The 16,686-nt window shown below is 35.0% G+C and overlaps 1 protein-coding gene across 1 annotated transcript in view; it reads left to right on the top strand.

The window, feature by feature from the left end:
• Positions 1–16,686, top strand: part of CFAP20DC (CFAP20 domain containing) — a 245,334-nt gene that overhangs the window by 150,157 nt on the left and 78,491 nt on the right. The window contains 6 exon segments of the mRNA XM_036030972.1: positions 6,217–6,255; positions 6,258–6,352; positions 6,971–7,133; positions 8,716–8,832; positions 9,985–10,104; positions 12,492–12,820. Of these exon segments, the coding sequence (XP_035886865.1) occupies positions 6,217–6,255; positions 6,258–6,352; positions 6,971–7,133; positions 8,716–8,832; positions 9,985–10,104; positions 12,492–12,820 (863 nt within the window).

The following is a 16,686-nucleotide window of genomic DNA, read 5'->3' as shown; positions in this document are numbered from 1 at the left end:
GGCAAAGGAAATAGACTTCCAGAAAGTCCAGGAAGCTCAGAGAGTCCCAAAGAAGTTGGACCCAAGGAGGAACACACCAAGGCATATCATAATTACATTACCCAAGATTAAAATGAAGGAGAGAATCCTAGAAGCAGCAAGAGAAAAGGAGACAGTTACCTACAAAGAAGTGCCCATAAGACTGTCAGCTGATTTCTCAAAAGAGACCTTGCAGGCAAGAAGGGACTGGAAAGAAGTATTCCAAGTCATGAAAGGCAAGAACCTGTATCCAAGATTGCTCTATCCAGCAAAGCTTTCATTTAGAATGGAAAGGCAGATAAAGTGCTTCCCAGATAAGGTCAAGTTCAAGGAGTTCATCATCACCAAGCCCTTATTATATGAAATGTTAAAGGGGCTTATCTAAGAAAAAGAAGACAAATATTTGATCAGTAAAATGACAGCAAACTCACAATTATTAGCAACCACACCTAAAACAAAAACAGAAGCAAACTAAGCCAACAACTACAACAGGAACAAAACCACAGAAATGGAGATCACATTGAGGGTTATCAGCAGGAGTGTGGGGGGCGGAGAGAAGGGGAAGAGGTACAGGGAATAAGTAGCATAGATGGTAGGTAGAAAATAGAAAGGGGGAGAGTAAGAATAATGTAGGAAATGTAGAAGCCAAGGAACTTATATGTATGAACCATGGACATGAACTAAAGCGGTGGGAGGGGGGTGTCAGTGGGAGGGGGTGTGCAGAGTGGAGGGGAGTGAAGGGGGGAATGGGACAACTGAAATAGCATAATCAATAAAATGTATTTTAAAAAGAAAGAAGATATTAATAACATATTTACTAAGTGTTTACTGCCTGCTAAGGATAGTTTTTAGCATATTATATGCATGTTTCATATAATCTAACAGAAACGCATGACTTTGGTACTATTATTATCCCAGTCTTATTACTGAAGAAGGTGAGGTTTAGAAAGGTTAAGTACCTTGTCTAAAACAATATTGCTCTACTAAATAAGCCTTTCATTTGTAATTTTCAGATTTTTTATAACATTGCACATATAGTAAAATAAAAATTAATCTTATTCAAAGTCTGGATTCTGGTAGAAGTTTAATTCTGATTTGATTGTTAGATAATAGATGTAAGTCTTGAGCATGACCCTGCAATGATTACAGTTGAAAATTCAGCATGTGTTTTGGTTAAGCTTTGAAAGCCCTGCAAAATGAAACGACTGTGATAATTACAACATTGTGTCTTGAGACAAAAATGAATGTTTATTTTTCTAAAAGACAATTAAAGAGTAAACCCTCAGGTTTTATAATCTATAGGCATGTACCCCTCAGTAAAAATAGTAAAATAATTAATGGTAACATCTCTGACCTACACCAAGTTCATTTTGCACAAACTCAAGAAAATGAAATGCCTAGAGCATGACTTTAATCTAATCTTGATTTTAACCTTATGTTATGCATATTGATGCCAGCTCTTAAAAGAGCTCTATTTATAATTCAAAAAGCATGTATTTCTACTTGTGTTTTATGATTTCTCTCATAAAAGCTTTGTCCCTTCTACTTTTTATTTTAGAAACCAAAGGTCTAAATTACTTTTCCTTATATCTTTCAATTAGGACCCTATCATAATAGACACACAGTATAATATATGTTTATAGAGACAATTATGACATATGATTATAAACAGAGTTATTAAAGTGAAACAGGCTTTAAGAATGTGTGTGTTAATTGTACTAAGTTTAAAAAGCTCTGTTCATTAAAGAGATACTAAATAGTGGAGTCTTGGTATACTTTGTGGGAAAAAAAGTGTACTAAAATTTGTAAAGTTAAAAAATAAATTTAAATTTAAAAACATAGTGGTATATTACTCTTTGAAGAAAATCTGTAACACAGTCTTATAAAAAATAAAGAAAGCCTACTTTTCTGTGATTAGGGGATTATATTAAATCAGGTTTTGGTATGTCTTTTATTTTCACTGGGTAACTACTGCTAAACAAGAAATTCTAAAGAATTCAAGGTACTTAGGAATTTTCATTTTTTAAATAACTATGAACTAGTCGATCTGTTTATTTTATTGGAATTATAGCTGATTGATTTTTTTTATTTGATTGGTATAATTTACATAAACATTATTATACAGGGTCCAACAGAAGTAACACCTGCTTGAGTGTGGTTGGTAGGGTAATAATATGGGTGTAATAATTTATACTTTTAATTTGAACATTTCACCTAAAATGTCATATGGTGTGCTTGAGTGTGATATTGTATGTTACAGAATTACATGCTTATGATTTTGTAATAAAATTTTTTGTAATAAAAAGGGGCACTCTTTGTGCTGGACTTGTATGTTAGTTTCAGGTTGCCACATAATGATTTAATATCTGTATATATTGTAAAATGATTACTACAGTAAGCCTTGTTAACATAGTTACAAAAAAGTTTTTTCTTGTGATGAGGACTTTTAAGATTTACTGTCTTAGCAACTTTCAAAGGTGCAGCACAGTGCAGAACGGTGCAGACTGCTACAGTCGCCACGCTGCACATTGCATCCCATGACTAACATATTCTACACCTGAGTAAAATCCTTTTGAGTAAAATGCACTTGAGTTTGTACCTTTTTCAGTAAGATTTTTTCAATACTCCCTCCTCCCCAAAATCTTCTTTTTATCTTGAATACTGTCCACAATTTGGATGAGATTTATCCTTTGTCTACCACATCCTATGCTGGGTCAGCAAGCAGGGGTATGTACAGTACCCAAAAATGGTCTCTCTACTCAAAGGAACTTAAATTAACTGGGAGAACCTGCATATAGATAAAGAAGAAGAAAAAAACATCAAGGAAATTGCCACTGTAAGATGTTCGAACAGAAAGCTATAACCATAGGCTCATGGTTCCCATCACTGGAAGAGAAAAAAAAGCTCTTTTTCTGGTACTGAAAATTCCCATCTAGGCCTAGGCCATATCCCATACAGCCCTTCACTACCTTCAGTGGCTACTTCTTTCTGGGAAATCCACATTTGAGAACAAAATCAATAGTCCAGGATTTGTTTTACTGGTCACAAAAGGTACAAATGATCAGATTCTGATAGAGTTTTCCAATTGACCTGGAATTTTTGTGCCATTTCTTCATATTATTGATCCTGAGAGACTAACAGTGTTTTGTTGACTCCAAATGGATATTTATAAATGACTGAAAAAAATTCAGATTCATACATAGCCAAGTCTATTTGTTAAACACTACAAAATTTTACCTGTAACCTGACTAGGCACCACAGCACTGCTGTTTTTGAGAGTCACACCATTCATGTAAATATCAATGTCCTGGTCATTGTTGACCCTTCTCTTTCATGCCCCACATCCTGGCAGTTTTTCAGTTCTGTTCAGTCTTCCTTCTCGATTTACACATAACACCTTCTACTGGATTTTCTTAAAATGAAATCCTAATCATAGTTAGAAATATTTAGCCATTTAATCCAACTTCTCTTCTGGTCCATTACATTTAATGATCCACTCATTTTCCTCAGCAAAGATTTATTATGTACTCTGTGTCAGGCACAGAGCTAGGTGCCACAAATTAGGGGTGACAAAACAGGCTGCTGAGTTTATATCTACTGAAGCACATGTTATCAGAGAAACGCATAAACACATATGAAAGTACAAGTCTGACAAGTTCTGTGAGGGAAAGTTTATGGAAGTACCTATACTAGGGGGAATTTACCCCCAATCAAAATGGTCCAGAAGATTGTCTAAAGAAGTGATACATGAGTTGAAACATATAGCCTAGAAGAAAAAAGAGAGTCTTCTAGCCATGAGGACCAGCATGTACAAATGCTCTGGTAGGCAAGAAGAACTAAGGAGGCCAGTCTGCTGAGAGGGCAGAAAATGAGGGGTGTAAGGTGTGAACTGAAGACGGACAGAACACACAGATTTTGGTAATTTTAAGGGCTTTTTTCTTAATCCTAAGAGTAGCAGGGAAGCCACTGAAAAGTTTTAAGTAGGGAAAGTAAATGACCCAATCAGATTTATGTTTGAATAAGACCACTCTGTCTGCATTTTGGAAAAGGCATGGGGAAAGGGAGCCAGAGCAGATACAGGTCACTTGAGAGACTTTGAAATCATTCAGGAGAGGGATGATGGTCACTTGCAATTCATTGCTGGTGGAGGAGATGGAGAGAAGCAGCCAAGGATTGGACATGAAGAGGATGGAGAGAGGTGTCAAGAATGACACCTAGATCCTGGCTTTTCTAACTGGATGTATTTTGGTGCCATTCATTAGACCAGGTTTTCAGTTTGAGGTGTCTTTGAGATATCAAAGAAGGCCTGTTCAAGACGGCCAGGGGATACAAAGAGTGGAGCTCAAAAGAGAGCACCAGGCTAGAGACAGAAAACAGGGAGTCATCTGAAATCTGAATCTGCCTTGCAATATCCAGAATAGCTTTCCACACTTCTGCTTGAACACCTTCAAAGTGACAGAAAATTCACTGCCCAAATTCTACTCATTAGTTCTGATTCTGCCATTTGGGCAAATGAAATGTCTTCTACTTAATTAGGGCTTTGGGAATTTGAAGAAAACTGGAATAGTGTACCTTCTCACCACTTAGCATCCACGCGAGATCTCTCCAGCAAAAAAAAAATCCAATCAATTCAGCAATCTAGCTCTGCCCATCTCTTAACTTCATCTATTACAAACTCAAAAACAGGTCCTAAAAACACCCATGTACTCACACATATTCCACTCAGATATAAGTATTTGGAGCTTCCTAAGTATGATATGTTCTCACAAATTTTTATGCCTTTTCTCATTCTATTGTATGGAAAAGTGGTTTTTAATACCACCACATGTAAAAGTACAGCTCTACAGCAGAGGCTAATGAGACCAGCTAGCTAACAATAAGAATGTTTTCAAAGGCATAGCTCAGACAGAAAGTGGCCAGTAGCTCTTAAATGTCCAGGACTGTGGAACAAATGTGGACTCACTCAGAGCCAACATCATAATACCCAGGTTGCTCACAGCAGGTTTTCTAGGTTGTGAGCAGTGTTTTGAGTTAAGGGACATAACCCTCATCTCCTTTATCAGAATGAGGAGGCTAACTACAGTCACAAAGAACCCCACAGTTCTGGTCTAATCAAGAGTTCCTTAGGAAGCCTTCCATAGGGAAATTCAGAGACTTGGGATCCTTTCATCTGGTGACTCCTCTGGTGCCTTAAAGCCTTTCCCCAAATCTCCTGCATCTTGTCCAGGAGTGAAGAAAGAGAGCACAGGAGATTTTGCAGGAGATTTTAGGGGCCAGGAAGTAGTTTACAGTTCTCCCATTCCATCATATGGCCCATGTAGTAACTGCAGGGAAGATGCCAAAATGTCATTCACTTCTGTTCCCAGAAGGAAAGAGCAGCAGGGTTTGGTGATCACACTTGCCTTATCCTGGAGGTGATGCCCATTTACTCTCTTTCTCTCCCAAACCTGTTGCCTAGCAAGTTAACAATAGGCTCTAAGCATTTTAATGCTCTTTGCAATGTGACCCCTAGTCGATCCTTCCAGCTAAACTGGTAATTTCATTATTCCCCAAGCATACTCAACTCTGTTGCTCTTCCATGCCTTTATTCAGGCACTTTCCCCAGCCTAGGGCACCCTGCATCTCTAATTGACTGAAATCTTACCAGTCATTCCAGGTCCACTCAAGAGGTCATTTATGCTTCATTTCCACTGATCTGCCTCATATTGTAGTCACATTTACTTGTGCTGTCACCTCCTTTAAGACTCCCTGAAGGCAAGCAATATGTCTTATCTATTTTGTGTCTCTGACAACCTCTAGGAAATGCCCAAGAGTGCTCAAGCAAATATTTGTTTAGCTGAGCTGAATAGTTTTGTTTAAATTATTTCCTTAAAGAGAAAATAAGATGTATTTTTAGTAGTTTTTCATTTTTTTTCCTTTTTTTTCTTTGATGAAAAATATTTGTGGTAGTAGCTCTCAAATGATAGTGACCTTGTTAAATAGTACTGGAACTTGTTAAAATTATAGGTTTCTGCCCAGATACCCACCCCTGCCCCACACCCAACATTCTAATCCTACAGATCTGATAGAGCTGATATTGGACCTGGGTATCTGCATTTTCATTAAGTGCTTGGGGGGAGGGATATTCAGAAACATTACAACATGATGTTACCATTACACGTACTAATGAGCCATTATTACCTTCCTTTAACAAAACAGATCAATTTATTAACAGAGGAACAGGAAGTGTGAGGAACAGTAAAATCAAGATGTTTGTCATATTGCCTTTGGATCCAAAGTTCTTGGACCACCTCCACTCTCTGGCAGGAGAAATAACATGAGGATATCCACTGAGGTAGGAAAAAGGTTTGAAGAGCTTATCTACACATGAGTGACATGGAAAGGGAAGGGTTTTTTCCAATGCGGGGTTGAGGGGTGGTAGTGAGACTACATGCCAAAAGCTGAAGGCTTGAATACATTTTGATCAGAGATTCTGGACTTTCAAAGACCTCAAAACTGTTTCCTTTTTGTCATGTCAACATAATTAACATTTTTGAGTATTCTTTTTATTAAATATGGTCACAAAACTTAAATGTATGGGAACACATTTTGTGGTCTCCTTCAAGAAGGAGTTGGATCATCACCAGACACCTTACAACGAACAGCTTCTCAAATGTTACCTGTTTATTTTTAATTTCCTCTTAATTTCTGATGTACACAGTGATTTTCAGTTCTACTAAAGATGAAGTGCAGCAAATAAGTGCATTTTGACTTACATGTCTGGGAGACTTGTCTTCTGTTCTATCTAACATTATTTTTCTCCTTCTAATTTTCCACCAACTTTTTAACCTCATTTCCTCTTTTTTCCTCACTCTTTATTTATCTAAATATTATTTCTTCTGCGTAGAGTCTACAGAAAATAAATGCAGTTCCTGTATTTTAAAACATGAAGATTAATTTCTTGCCTTTATAGACAACAAGAGCTGTTAGGTCCAAAAATAACCGACCGTGCCAAGGGTCCACAGTAGAGAAGTGTGTCTGTAGTGTGGAAATGTCACCCTTGCTGATATCTGAGTCCGAGGAGCAAGGAGATAAAGAAAATATTCGCCAAGTAAAGCAGACTGTACCTATTCATGGTAAGAATGAATCATGTGTAAAGACTGATAGCCACTGAAAACAGTGAGAAATTTCCTTGTTGAGATAAATCTGAAGTTATACTCGTGACAAGACCCTAAGTCCAAATACCGCTTAAAAGTGAAAGTATCATAGATATTGAAATATGTTTAGGATTCTTATATATTTATTATAATCTTCTGGAATCTATCATTCTATTTATTATATTATTTCAAATTCCTATAGTATCCTGTGTTTTTACTTTATGAAGACTAGTACAGAAATAATATAACATCTTTTTATCACTATATTTTGGGAACTTCATGTGCATTTTAAGATTTTTTTAGCCCTGGCTGGCATAGCTCAGTGGATTGAGTGAGGGCTGCAAACCAAAGTGTCGCAGGTTTGATTCCCAGTCAGGGTACATGCCTGGGTTGCAGGCCATGACCCCCAGCAACCGCACATTGATGTTTCTCTATCTCCCTCCCTTCCCTCTCTAAAAATAAATAAATAAAACCTTTAAAAAAAAGATTTTTTAACGTAATTTTATCTTTTAATTAATCCTTTCCATTTGTAAAATATTCTTTATCTTCTCTAATTAATACTGAAACAACACTACTGGTGAAGAAAAGACTTTGTCTAATTTTATAGATTGAGAATTCAAGGTTAACAGAGAGGTAAAGTGATTTGCAACCTGTAATTTTTGGAAAGAATTGAGATCAGAACCCACTTCCTATCAGTTTTTTCACTCTTACCAGTCTGACTTTTGTGAGAGTTGAAACAGAGGCATTTGGGTTCACTTTATTTGACTTAGAAATTAATGAGCACTATTACAAACTATATCTCCCATGGAGTATAAACCTGAGTAAGGAAATAAATAACATGGATATCCAATCCCAGCCCAACCGCTATCTGTGAGACCTTGATCAAGTTTCTTAAGCCCTGTAAGCCTGTTTCCTCATCTGTCACATAAGGCTGTACATCTATTACTGGTGCTAGTAGTAGTGATGAATAACAGCTGCTTGAAAGAGTCTTTGTGAGGTTTCAATGAGAAAAAATCAGTCAAGCATATCATATTGTGCCAAGAAATTAAGCATTCAGTAAATATTAAATGCTGTCATGAATATTATTATTATTATTGCTATTACAGAATTAAATTATACTTAAGAATTCTTTAGGTTTCCTAGTCTTCCAGTGTTCTTTTGAAAACTACCCTCTAAGTTCTTACTGCATCATACTTAACTATGCTTCCTCTTTTAAAGAAAGCAATAATTTTTCAGTATTGGCTTGTCAATTTCATTTTTTTATATTTTTAATATAGCATGTTGTATGATTAACATTAATTAAATTACTTATAGCTTTCTATAAGTTATATTTCATGTATAAAATGTATTAGTAATTTTGAAAGCCTGATAAAATCCTAACATTAGAATGGGAATAAATATCTATTTCCTGTGAAGGAATAAGTTTTTGATACAGCTTTACAAATGTCAAAATGATACATGAACATTCTCATTATAGCTATAATTATATTTACTGAGTCACTTCAAACCATATAGTACTTTCTGTTCTGGCTTTTTGTTCTTTCAACCGAAAATGTACCAGCCAATCTGCATATTATTCATCCACATCCTCCTCAAGAACCATCAGCAGATAAGAATAATAACAGGAGAAGATTAAGGTTAAAAAGCACCAGCAGAGAAAGGACAGAGACACCCAGCGGTATGGCACTAATTCAATACTATCTTATATCTGTTTATTATTCAGAGCAATGAAATATGTCTCTGCAGGTTGTAAATTTCAAAGGATTATGAACTGATTCATTTAAAATATAAATGTCTGTTCTACAGGGATTATGAAAATCAAATTTCCTGCAAAAGAGTTGCTCTAGGGTCCTAACAGAGATTTTCTGGATTAAATAGACAGTACCACAGAAATAAAGGACTTTCTACTTCTATTCTCGAAGGCTGAATAAGTTTAAATTACAGTTTTTTAAAAATAGCCCATATTTGATAAGGAAGTTTCTGCCTATAGACTTTACTAAAATTGAACTTAACCTGTAATTTTTCATGTTTCATTTATGTCTCTTCTTTTTACATTGAGCCCTTTACAGATTGTTTTTGTATTTACTGTCTCCTGTTTAAATTCCTGGCCATCCGATATATTGTAGGTTAAAACTTTGACTCTTTAAAACCATGAAAGCATTAGACAAATGTAGGTGGCTATTATAGTTGTTCCTTTAGTAATGGACTTGAGGCATGTATGTGTAGATTTGTACCACATCCATTAGTCTGTCCTCCATTAAGCCCAGAATGTATCATGTACATATCTGTTAGCATAATTTCTCAAAAATGTAGGGTTCTAAATAAATAAATAAATAAATTTTAAAAAAGAGAAAAAATAGGGTTCTCGGGTAGTTATAATTCAGCTTGCTAGATTCAATGTTATTTTTATAAAATGGTAGACAGGAAAACTAATTCTGCAGTAATGATGCAGATGTTTAGGTGATCATTCTTGCCTGTTTTCTTAAGGTGCTGAAAAAGAAAGAGCTTGCTTTAAGATTGGAATTCAGTAAGAACTGTAATTTAATAAGACCTTTTAAAAATTATATGGGTTTTAGAATTCCTTTTATTACATATTGTAAAACAAATGTTCCTATGCAGATATCCAGGAATTATATGATGAACCTCCACAAAAATACAGCTGAGTTCATCTTAAAACATCCTACCAAAAAACTCATAATCTACAGTGTCACCCTAACATGCTTTACAATAATCATTCAGAAAAGTTTACCCAATTAATACCAACCTTCAAAAATTAATTTTTGTAAACACTAAAAAAGTAACATAGTGGAAAATATTTATTCTAATAAAGGCAGCTCTTCAGGAAATAACAGGAATGAAGATAAAGCGGCAACCCTCACCACTGCATCCCAACAAAAAGCAGAGACATTGGACCTCAGCACTCCAGCACCCCAGTCTTCTCATGAAGCAGGTTTGCATCTTTATTATGCCATAATTGTCAATAATTAATAAGGTATAAATGTGTTAAATATTTCAAACCCCATTTCAAAATTTCATTTTGAAATTTTATGATGCAGTCATTTGCTAAAATCTGTCATTTTTTGTAAATCCCTTTTTAACCTCAATTTTACATCAAACTTTAGTGGATGAAAGAGTATTTTTATTTTCAAATTTTAATGCACTGGTTGTCCTGTCCAGAATGAAAGTTTCAAATTTTGAAGTTTTTCCATGATATTGTCACCCTCTCCTAAGGTTATCTATTGTTGCATTCTTCAGCCCTCTTTCTAGTGGAGATGGTTGGATTGTAGAGCATTGAGCCCATCAATGTATCTTGCCCAGCAGGTGTGTAGTACTTTTACAAAGGCAAATTGTTGTGGGTTTTTTTTTTTTTGCAAATTGTTTTTGAGCAAGGGAAAAAAGAAAATAAATTATAATTGTTTGTAGTTTGTCAGTATTATTTATGCAATGTTGAAACCTTCATTAAAATGTTAAGCGCAATTAGTGTCTCTAGCATAAATCTGACTGTGTAGAAAAACTAATTAGATGTTTAGGTGATCATTCTTGCATTTATCTTGTTTGCTGCAATATTGTGATTACACAGTAATTTACATATTTTCCTAAGAAAACACACCAAATTACTCATTACAATTGATATGGAAATATTGGAAGTAAAACTGCAAATTCCAAAAAAGTGTGTGGTAGTGAGATAATTAGAGTTTGTTTGGTGTAAAAACACTCCTTTTACTTTGACTTTTTGACAGTTAATAATATGTTTGGCAGTAGGTCATACAAGTTGTCTAATTGCATAACGAAGATTCTATTATCTTGTCCTCCACTATTTTTTACATATCTATGAACATAATGCAACACATTGGTTTTTATAATCTTTTTCAACCTTTATTAAAGCACCTACTTTGTTTACAAAGCAGCTTCTATGTGCTTAGCACCCTGCAAAGGGGTTTGCTGTCCAAAAGAGGACAGCTCAGTGCCACTATTCATTTCACCTGCTCACAGCTACTCAGGTCCCTCCAAGACCCCATATAGGTGTTCAGATGAAGTAGATTCAGCATGCCTTTGGCCATTTACCTGGACTGTGCCCCTGAATATATGCAAGCCTTATCCCTAATAGATTTTTTCTAAGAAGTGTACATTTATTGTCCTTTTTTAATAGACAAGTTCTGTTATATTGTGATACTCTTAGATTAAGAAATAGAATACAATTGTGATTAATATAATTTTATCTGTGCTATCAATGTTATTTTTACTAAAGGTCTTCTTGTTCGTTGCTTGTGTTTTGTAGTATAAGCTTTAAAGTTTCAACTCAGCAAATCTTAAATATCTCTGGGATACTTTTCTTGTGATGATAAAAATATAATAGAATTCAAGAGTCAGGGATAAAATAACCATGTCCACATTGTAGTTCTGCAGAACACAGATTCTAGTAATATTTTCACCACTGACAGAGTGCGGCAAAATTAAGTTTCAAGAAAAATAGACCAAGTTAGAAAAAATGCTCAACTCTTTTTTAGTGTCCTTCTAAAAAAAAGTAAGCATGCTTTTAATGATATTCATTATAAAGATTTTTCATTTCTAGTTTGCCTGGATTGTAGTTATAAAGTTTATCTCAATGTTGAGTACAAGACTATAGTTTTTCAGTTCTGATAAAATGTAACTCAGTGGTAATACATAGTATTTTTAAAGAAAACAAACAATGCTGTGCAAAACAAAATTCATATCAAAACATTCTCTCCTAAAATTAAACAGAAAGGTCTTTTCACCCACAGAATTCACCAGTCACATTAACAAATATTTCTATACATTTGCTATTACTTGAAAAGTCTACTCAGCTTAGTCTGTGAATTTTCCTGTTTCAATCAGCAGAATGGAGAGAAAAAGCTGTCAACCTTGTCATGGTTTCCTCCCCTCCATGATGTATAATCTAGACAATGCCCAGATACTTTGTTTAAAGAAACTTGTTAAGTATTCTGTCCTCCTTCAGTTAAAAAAGATATTAGTAAGTCAGCCCTTTTTAAGTTGGAAGATTTTCCCCTCTGGAATGTCAAGTTAATGAAGCTGTGCTATAAAGAACTTGCTGCAAGATGGGTGATAATTATTTCAGACATAAATCGCTTGGCCAGTGTTTCAACTCAGATGGTGAGGAAGTGCACGTGAGTTGCCCATCGCCATAGGCACTGATCTGTGGGTTAAATGTTGGTAGATTGCAACATGGTGAATAAATTGCCATCTTGACTTTTACATTATTTAATAAATCTGTTTCAACAACAAGAAATTTTAACCTGACTACCTGCCTAAAATAACACTTATGAAACGCTACTAATTTTTGTCATCTTTTTCAAGTGTCAGATGAATGGATATTTCCCGAAAACGATGATCACATTTCCCATTTGGCACCCAGCAGACAGTCTCTACTTCTGGATGACGACTCCTGCCACACTTCACAGCTGTGGCTGGAAGCCAGCACGGAAAGTAAACATGACCAACAGGCAGAGGAACCCCCGATTGTTCCAAAGGACATTTTCACTTTTTCATCAAGACCACGATCAGCGCCTCGTGGAAAGACTCAGAATATGTCCCCAGAGGGGTGCCCATTTATTTTGGATCTAAAAGAGGACACCAGTGTGACCCAATTGGAGGATGACTTTTATGGCAGTGACAGCAGCGAAGAGGTACACTGTTTGCTGAGTGAAATAGTTTTAAAGCACAGTGGTTCCATTACCTCCAAGAAACAGTAAAACTAGTTGAAATAAAAGAGGGGAAATCAACTGCTATTTATAAAAATGCAACAGATTGCAATGTCACTCAACAGTTGCCTCAGGTTGTTATGGTAACTCTAAATTGCTGCCTTTTTTTATTAACAGTCAGCCAATTTCATTTTTAATTATAGAAACCAGTTTTGCTTTGCTTTCTGTCTTTTCATTTTAATCGTTGTCTCACAGAATGAGAAATAATATTCGGTTTAGTTTTATGATAGCGAAACCAGTAAAACATTGAGAACACATTGTTCTTGATCTCTGGGGAAATGGTGTTGCAGTTGCTAAGCATTCTGAGTTGATGGTTTCCTGGCTTCCTTATTCCCTGACATCTTTTCACCTTAGACCTAATAGGACTCATTATTTTCCATATGGTCCCAGAATTTCAAGAGTTGTGCCAATTAAAGTTTAGATAATGAATCATGAATTACTTCTGGGACTTGCCTCTTGTAGGAGGTTTTTTGTTTGCAATTATTTAGAATACAAATATATCTTATAAATTAGTAAATGTATAAAAAGTTTGTTTAAAAAAACTTATTAAAAACAAACTGAATATAGGTCTTAACATTTATTTAATAAATAAACATGATGATACACCTTTCTTCCTCATATGAAATGAATTTATCTGTGGATTTTTTAGCTTTATTCTTAAATGTTAGACATGAATATTTTCTTGGAAACTGTATTTTAAAAGCAAATTACAGTCAAGTTATGGTTTAGTAGAATTATACAAATCCTTTCTATGCAAAAATTATAGAAATAATTAGAAAAACTCGTGTATGCTTACAAAACTTTGTTTTAAAAATTACAACTGATCAAGAATCCCCCTTTGGACAGTGGGATGTAGATGAAATCCATAGCTCCAGTTGAGAATATAGTGAGATTGTTCAGGCAGTAATTATGGTTTTTTGCAACTTTTAATGAGTTTCTGTAGCAAAGTGCATGGGGAGATCCTTTTTTTAATAATACCCTTGTTTCTGCATGTGATGAAAGTATTAGTTATACCAAACATGAACCTACTACAAAATCCTTTATGCATAAAACAGTACATTTGATAACAGCATTTTAAATGTTGCTATGGACATCTCTGTTCCTTTCACTCTGAATAACCTTAGGCTATAAAACTGTAAAATGGACATTTGTCTTCAACATCTAGTATTGTCCCCACTCCAGCAGTCAGTTCTTCTGCAGTATTAATTGGCTAATGTGATAAATTAATGTGTGCCATTTCATTAGTGGGTTACATCCATTGTCTTGTGCACAGCACCATCTGTCTTTCCTAACCCAAAAGAATCACTGTGATGGTAGGAGTTTCATGGCAGGTGGGAAACAGTAGTTCTCTAGAAAACTTTGAGGGACGTGTTATGAGGAAACTGCCCTTTAAATAACACCATGGGAGGCTAAGCATTGAGAAGAAGCAATAGAGCTGCACAGGAAAATGAGGAATATTAGTTCTGAATATTTAAATTTATTATTACTTCTGTGACTTTCTTTTGCTACTAGCTACTCTACTTCTGGCATCCTTCAATGCTTATTATGCACACTTGTACTTATTACCAACTACATTAAATTGAAAACAAACTGATCGTGCATTACCGAAGCTCTAACTGGCATAGCTACTTAATCACACCTGTGCCATGACCATCAGAATGACCAGCAGTGTGTGGCTGGAGTCTGTAATGGGACCATCTCATTGCTAACACCTGCCCTGGCAGCCAGAGAGAGAGAGAGACAGAAGCCTTGCCATACTCTACAAGTTTTGGGGTTTGCTGTTAGAGGTGATAACAAGACAAAAACTAAAAGACAAAAATATGACCAACAAAAATGCCAGGCTATATTTAAAGAAGTTCTAGAATTTGTAATGATCTCTTCTTTATCAGATTGTTTTGTTTGGAGTTTTGTTTTGTTGGCAAATTCTTTTCCTGTAAGATTACTTCTCTCATTTATTAATTTTAAAAGTCAATGGGAAATTGAGTTACAAATTTAAAATATTTTATATATAGTCTTTGGGCAAAAATCAGTTTTATTGATTTAGGCAACCTTACTACTACTTGCATTATTTTAGAATGTTGTAACCTTACAGTAACAAAATTATACTTAAAAAAAACAAATGTTATAAATAATAATGGATGAATGAGTAATAATTACATGACTTGTTATGCTTGAAGTTTATAATTTGTAGTTAAAACACTTAATTTGTTGTAGGACCATTGAGTATTTTTTAAGGGAAGTTAGATGTATTCAGTAGCATATAAATTAGGCAAATTAAATTGTGTTATTATGATAGAGTAAAAGCACATTTGATAGTAAAGGCTAATTAACATAAGCTTAAAGTGATACATTGTCTTTGTGATTTAAGTTGCTAAAATAATTCACATCTCAGATCCTCATTAATGTGAGAGCCTCAAAAGTATAAAATTTTTTGTATTCATTCTCATCTTAGTCTCTACTATACTATACATTTTATTCCTTAGGCAGTCATATATATTAATATTACTGATAATTAATTTTGAAGTTGTATATCGTATTTGAAAAGCAAAGTATGGAAATGTATTTTGTGAACAGCTATAAAACCAAGACTACCGTGGAAGATGAATTATCTTAGGACAGCTGTTAAACCAGAGTGTCATTCACACTGTTACAACATCTGAAAGAGAAAAAGCATGTTACTATCACTGTCTCTGCACCTTGTGCCATTATTCTCAGTGTGGCTTCTAAATACATACATCTGCTTTGCAGCTTGAAATAGTTAGCTTTGTATTAATATTTTATTACTCCCCTAATTTAATTTCTTATGTAGAAATACTGTCACTTTCCCCCAAAACTCTGTCTGTGTATCACTAAAGCAGATATTTTCAAGGACAGGTAATTTGTCTTGTATAACAGTCCAAATTGGAACATTTGAGCCAAAAATTACCCATATTTGGACATTAAATTTGTGTGCTGACTATGTATAGCATTCAGATTAGCTAGGAAGCTTTCAGATCTTCTCTCCATCTGACTTTTTGGAAGCCTAAAGGACAAAATTACAAATAGATTAAAAGCACCATTTTAGTCCTTCATCTCAGCATTACTGGTATTGTTGCTTTCAAGGTATTTTTTTTAGCATGCAGCAGTTAAGCTATTTCATTTTATTTTTTCCCTGATAGCATATATTTCTGGGTTATACTCTAAACCATTCACCCCTACACACTTAACTGACAGTTTTGAATTACTTTCTCACACACAGCTACATGCACAGTAGAAGGGATATCTGGTCCACATGAAGCTGCTTATATTTCTGTGTAGCCTTTAAAAACTTTTAAATGTCAATTTATGTGTTTGAAAAAATATAGAAGGACTCTATTTTTAATATATTGCCTAACATTTTTGTTCCTGTGTATTATGAATTACAACATAATATACTACCTAAACCTACCAGCCAAATGTAGTATCCTGTGTGAGTAATTCTTTTGGGCCATTCATATCCACATGTCTTCACTGTTATCCTTCGAAGCTTGGTTCTTTGAAAAAGTCTCAAGCCCCTTGGCTGTGACTTGGCTTCTCATTGTTGTACGCAGATAAAGGTTATAAAACTCTTGTCTGCCAAGAATAGCATTCTACAGCTTCCGCCAAAAGATAAACATCTTGCCCTAACCAGTGTGGCTCAGCTGGTTGGCCATTGTCCCACAGAGGGAAAGGTAGCTGGTTCACTTTCCAGTCAGGGCACATGCCTGGCTGCAGGTTCAGTCCCTGGTTGGAGCGTGTAGCAGAACCAACCAATCGATGCTTCTGTCTCCATC

The sequence above is a fragment of the Phyllostomus discolor genome, chromosome 7 (assembly GCF_004126475.2).
Source record: "Phyllostomus discolor isolate MPI-MPIP mPhyDis1 chromosome 7, mPhyDis1.pri.v3, whole genome shotgun sequence".
In the NCBI taxonomy this organism is placed as follows: Eukaryota; Metazoa; Chordata; class Mammalia; order Chiroptera; family Phyllostomidae; genus Phyllostomus; species Phyllostomus discolor.
This window is presented reverse-complemented; position numbering and strand designations above follow the sequence as displayed.